Raw genomic sequence first — 6,000 nt, 5'->3', positions numbered from 1 at the left:
AATTTGAGTTTATCTCAAAAGTTTCATTAAAAAATGCTGTTTTGATGTTCAAATTTCTTCAAGTTAATCATGTCGACATCAAGAAGCATAGACATGAAAAAAAAAAAAAGATTTCAAGTTTTGAAAATAGTATATTTTGTAGCATATTTTTAGACCGTCAATTTTCAAGTTTTTTAAGTTTTCATATGCTATTTTTTAAACTTTAAACTTTATAAATAAATATAAAAAAATATTTTAAGCACAAAAATTTTTAATATTATAACCAGATTTTCTGGATATCAAGGTAGGCTCTACTCAAACCGCACCCATTTATATTTATATGTTTTCCAAATCAACTGCTTGCCTTTCTCTCCCTCAATGATTTCCTCTGTTACAGCACGCCATTAAAACCATCTCGTTTCACAAATTTAGAAGTAATATCAACTCCCTCTCTCTCACGGAGACACACATATATTATGGACAACCCTGATAACCGGCGGCACTTCCTCCTCTTCCCTTGGCTGGCCTTTGGCCACATACTCCCCTTCTTCCACCTCGCGAAACGGCTGGCGGATGCCAAAATCTCGGTCACCTTCCTGGCCCCTGCCTCCGTCCTTCCCCGCCTCCCTTCACTCCACCTCCCTCACCACCTTTCCCTCATCTCTTTCCATCCTTTCTCTCTCCCTCACGTTCCCGACCTCCCCCCTGAAGCTGCCACCACCTCCGACCTCCCTCCCCACCTCCAATCCCTCCTGAAATCCTCTCTAGACCTCCTCCAACCCCTCCTCCATTCTATCCTCTCCAAACTCCCCCTTAACTTAGTCATCCAAGACTTTGCTCCATATTGGCTCCCCAAAATAGCTGCCAAATTCGGTGTCCCAACCGCCTACTTCAGCATATTCAATGCAGCCTCAGTGGCGTACTTCATGGTGCCCTCTCGAAGGGTCCCGGAGACCCCTCCTCCTAGTGCTTCTGATCTATCGTCACCACCGTTTGGCTTTCCTTCCTCTTCTCTCTATGTGCAGCGCTATGAAGCTGAGCAGCTCCTATGGATCTACACTTACCCCGAGCCAGATATCTCTGGCATTGATCGCCTCTTACGAACAATCTCCAATTCCAACATGGTAATCGTTCGCTCCTGCTACGAGCTCGAAGGGAAATACTTTGAGTATCTTGAAAAAGAGTTTCAAAGTCATGCTAACCGTGAAAGTTCTGATCGTTTTTATAAGAATATTGGAAATTTGAATTTCTTGCCTGTTGGGTTCCTTTCCCCTAGGCTAGGGGATGAGGCCCCAAGGGATAATAGCACTGGTATCGATGGTGGAAGTAGTGTCGAGAAATCATGGACTGAGTGTCTTGATTGGCTTGATAAGCAGCCTTTCAAGTCAGTGGTCTATGTGGCATTTGGGACCGAATGGACGCTCACTCCTTCGCAAACTCGTGCAGTCGCACTGGGCCTCGAGTCATCAGGCGCCCGCTTCCTCTGGATCAAGAGGACCCCGCGCTATGCTCCCTCAGAGGCTTCTGATGGTTTGCCTGAGGGGTTCGTAGACCGGGTTCACAGGCAGGGACTCGTGTTCAAGGAGTGGGTGCCCCAATCCATGATCTTGGCTCACCCTTCAGTCGGTGTCTTCTTCTCTCACAGCGGGACTAGCTCAGTGATAGAGGGGTTGGCTACGGGGAAGCGTCTCGTGCTATTGCCTTTGGTATTCGACCAAGGGCTCATAGCGAGGCTTGTGGCTAACGAGTGGAAGGCTGCTATAGAGATCGAGGGCCGGAGTTTAGAGGATGGGAACTTCACGAGCGAGTTGATAAACCGAGCGATAGTGAGGGTCGTCATGGAAGCAGAGGACACTGAGACATGGATCAATGCTAAGGACCTTCAGGCCCGAGTGTTCGGAAACATGGAACTCCAAGACAAATACATCAAACTCTTTGTTGATCATGTGGATACATTGGTATGTTGTAAGAAAGAGTGAAAAAAAACCCAAGGGACATTATCCAGGAGTCTTCTTGGACCATGGACATTAATCATTTTTATTCCAGTTTTTTCTCTTAGATTGAATCTTTTGAATAGGCTCTGATTGAAAGCTTCATGCCCAAAACTAGAGAGAGGAAAAAAAAAAAAAAAGGTCAATGCACAGTATGACATAAAACCGGGTTTAAAAACTCGGTGATTCTTACACGGACTAGACAACTTTGCCGGTTCCAAATGAGCCAGACTCAAATGATTGGAGTATCGCTTGAGTCTGTACGAGTTTATAAAAAATCCTGTGAATATTCTTCAAAAAGTAAAGTTTTTTTAAGGGCTAGCCTCTGTGGGAGGACTTGAGACTCGACGATCCTAACCCAGCAGTGGCCAAATCCATGGGCATGTTTCGAGGTTAAAAACACTGATATAGACAAACAATCAAAGCATGTTGATCATACCCTGCATTATACATGTAACCTACTGCCTATATCCATAACAAGAGACTCAAGAGGAATAGAATCAGCTTCCAAACCCCCCTCCATTTGCTCAAAAATATTTCTAGCTTCCCTGTATTTTCCAGCATTAATTAATCCATTCATCAATGTGTTATAGGTCACTAAATCCGGAGAACACCCTTTTTTAGTCATCTGTGACACGATCTGGCAAGCCAAACCTACATTCCCCCTCTTGCACCATGCATTTGCCAAGCTGTTATATGTGACAGCATCCGGCGATAACAACCCGTTATTTTCCAACATTTCGACCAACTCTGATGCCTCTTTAATCCTCCCTTCTCTGCCTAGTCCATTCACCAATATGTTATAAGTCACTATTGAAGCCTTAATTTTCATTTCTTTCATGCTGAGAAATATTTCCCATGCTTTATCTCTCATCCCACCCTTATATAACAGATGAATCATTGTGTTCATGGTGATCTCATCAGGATTTTTCATTTTTAGAAACAGGGCATATGCATCACTTAATTTACCCATCTTTCCAAGCCTATATAACACCTTATTCCAAGTAGAAACACTCATAGAAACACATGAATGCTTAATTTCTTGAATCAAATTTAGTAGTTCTATGGATTTGCCTTCCCTTATAAGTCCCATGATGCAAGCCTTGTAAGTGTTCTCATTGGGTTGAATCCCATTTCCCTTCATCTTTTTAAACAGCTCACATGCCCTCATGCCTTCCCCTAACTTGCTATAGTGGTTAATGATTATGTTGTAGCTGCAAAAATCAGGCTTGCAATCTAGACTCTCCATTCTCTCAAACAATCTCAGCCCTTCATCCACGCGACCGAGGTCCACCCATGCACCAATCACTGTATTATATGTGTACGTATTCGGCAAGACCGTACCTCTGGCCTCCATCATTCTGATGATTTGGATTGCTTCTTCGATTTTATCGGAGACACACAGAGATTTCACCAAGGATGAGTATGAAACCACATCTCTCTCAATTTCTTTCTCCTCCATCTCCTTCCACAGTTGCCACACCATCTCTTCATTCCCACTCCTTGCATACATGTCCATAAGTATATTGTACAAAACACAATCTGGCTTGCAACTATATGTTGGCATTTCATGGAGAAGGCCCCTTGCCTTATTTAGCCTATTAGAGCTGCATAATGCTTGAATTAATATGGTGAAAGATATCACATCAGGCTTACACTGGTAGAGTTTCATGAAGATAAAAAGCTCATAGGCTTCATCTACATAACCTAATCTCCCAAGCTTTTTGATGAATTTGGTGTATATGATCACATTAGGAGAAGGGCTAATCTTAAGTATTTTGGCTATAATTTGTGCTGTTATAGTGGAAGCACCAACCTTTTTGTTCTGGCCGATACACGATTTGGCTGATAACCTCACTGGATTTTTCTTTTCACAATTTGTTTCTCCAACAAGGTGGTATTTGCAGGCCAAGTGATAGCCAAATTTGCATGCCTGAGACATTCAACCGTGCTTGTCGGCTCCGTTTTCATCCAATCATAACCCTGCATCTCATATGTACTATAATAATTTCATTGCATTTTATCGCCTCGTAAATTTCTGTTTTGGTTGAATTTAGATTCAAAATGGGTTGCGAAGAAACCTTTAATATCATGCCAAAATCATAAACTTATAGTCCCTTCTCCAACTTTGAAACATAAAACTATAAGAACAGGGTTATAATTGCTGGAGATTTACATATTTTCCGTCTAATTCCTGAAATAATCGGCATTAATATGGCACTAGGAACTCTTCTTTTCAAGTTTTTATCATAAAACAGAACTCAAATGACCGAAAGAGCAAGGAAGAACTGCTTTGGCCTAGTGGCTTATCTTACAAATTATACTTGTATAGAGCATAAACACATCAATTCTAACGCAAAACCAGTCCTAATATTAAAAAATAACCATCCCAAAAAGTTAAAAATACTAAGAAAATAAACCAAAGTGATCGCTGGGAGGAACAAGAGATCAATGAGGCCACCTGCTATGATTCCTCTTTGTTGTAATTTGGAGATCTTGTTGAAGTGGGTTTAGTGGATATGGCAAGGGGAAATTGAGCTGTATAAACATAAAGGGAACAACTTACAAATTTCTAGTAAATAAACAAATAGTAGGAAAAAAGGATTAAATTTCATTAGTTTTAGTCCACTGGTTCTTTATCAATGGATGTCACCTTATCTCACGCAAGGGACATGAGCCTAAGAAAGGGACAAAGCCGTGAAGGGACAATTTCGAAAACAATATCCTTTGCTCAGGTAAACATGGTAGGAAGGAACTTCCCAAAGGAAAAACTATACTTCGAAACCACTTTTGGGTGAATTCCCAATGTTTTAACGTTGGTGAGATTTGATCTGGATCATGATCATAACTAAGTGGGTGAGGTTTGGACAGGGTTCCCACCTTGCCCACCTTATACTATACAAGTAAAGGCGTGTATCTGAATTTTAAGAAAAAACACGTACAGTTTTGGTGTCAAAATGACTTGAAAAATCATGTCCAACTTTAATTATGAAATTTTAGAATTCAAAAAATAATACTAAATAGCTCCAATTGTTCATTATTTCAATTTTTTTTTTTTTATCAAAATTGAATAGGCCATTAAACCAATAAAGGATTTGGTCCAATCAAAATTGGTTTAAATCACTAATCAGACTAGTTGGACAAGATTTTTGGGGAAAAAAAAAAAAAAAATATTTAAAAAATATAAAATATATTAAAAAATTTCAACTTCATTTAGATAGTTGAACCAGTTACATCATTTAGTTTTGACTAACTAAAGCTGGTCAAACATCAATTTTGACTGTTTTCCAATCAAACCTAATTTTTACTTTGGATACGATTGATCAAGGCCCTACTAGGAAATCCACCCAGTCAGTCGGACTACCAATTTGGTCCGATCATGATAACTATGATTTAACTATGGTCTGTCTTGTCATTGTTGGAAAATGTACTAATAAATTAGGTATTAAAGTGAAACAATGGCTAGTAATGCTGACAATGGAAATAGAACAGCCCCAAGTACTATTATTTGAACCAATGGTTTAAAAAGCGGATCGGTGACCAGGATCGGGCACCTCAAAAACTGATTCGGATCGGTGAATCGGCGATTCGGATCGGGAATCGGCTGAATCGGTCAGATTAAAGCTTCAAAAAAATCCGAAAAAATTATTAAAATTCATTATAAATTTTTTTTTAGGAATCCAATAAAAAATGAGGGCACTACATTATTAACTTTCATTTTTTTTATTAATTTGTAAATATTGAGATGCTCTTTCCCCGTATAAACTTATTTTAACTATTAAATTTGCATCGCATAAAAGAAAATCATAAAATTATCATGGATAAAATATATAATTATATATGGACTATTATAAAGAGTAGACTAATCAATGAAAGAATGGCCATTAAAATCTCGTTTTGGCGAAAAACCCTAATCTGCTAAAAAAACCCAAACTATTACAGCCTAACTAACTATAATCCAAAATTATTACAACATCACTAATTATAATATTATATACTGAAATTATAATTATTAGTTTACATTTTATAA

At 39.1% G+C, this 6,000-nt stretch overlaps 2 protein-coding genes across 3 annotated transcripts; one reads left to right on the top strand and one right to left on the bottom strand.

The window, feature by feature from the left end:
• Positions 1-287: 287 nt before the first annotated feature.
• Positions 288-2,037, top strand: LOC18427191 (putative UDP-rhamnose:rhamnosyltransferase 1). The gene has a single exon (XM_006836231.4). It carries the CDS (start codon positions 456-458, stop codon positions 1,956-1,958), a length of 1,503 nt encoding a protein of 500 aa, XP_006836294.1. The 5' UTR covers positions 288-455; the 3' UTR covers positions 1,959-2,037.
• A 343-nt stretch (positions 2,038-2,380) lies between these two features.
• LOC18427192 (uncharacterized) lies at positions 2,381-4,577 on the bottom strand. Of its 2 annotated transcripts, XM_088857414.1 has the most exons (3): positions 4,432-4,576; positions 3,787-3,953; positions 2,381-3,577 (listed from the first exon to the last, which is right to left on the bottom strand). In XM_088857414.1, exon 3 carries the CDS (start codon positions 3,535-3,537, stop codon positions 2,416-2,418), a length of 1,122 nt encoding a protein of 373 aa, XP_088713540.1. In that variant the 5' UTR covers positions 3,538-3,577; positions 3,787-3,953; positions 4,432-4,576; the 3' UTR covers positions 2,381-2,415. The 2 variants fall into 2 exon arrangements, with proteins under 2 accessions (XP_088713540.1, XP_006836295.1); XM_006836232.4 differs by having other exon boundaries at positions 2,381-3,953; positions 4,432-4,577.
• Positions 4,578-6,000: the final 1,423 nt, after the last annotated feature.

The sequence above is a fragment of the Amborella trichopoda genome, chromosome 2 (assembly GCF_054954075.1).
Source record: "Amborella trichopoda isolate Santa Cruz 75 chromosome 2, AtrichopodaSantaCruz75HAP2 v2.0, whole genome shotgun sequence".
Taxonomy (NCBI): Eukaryota; Viridiplantae; Streptophyta; class Magnoliopsida; order Amborellales; family Amborellaceae; genus Amborella; species Amborella trichopoda.
This window is presented reverse-complemented; position numbering and strand designations above follow the sequence as displayed.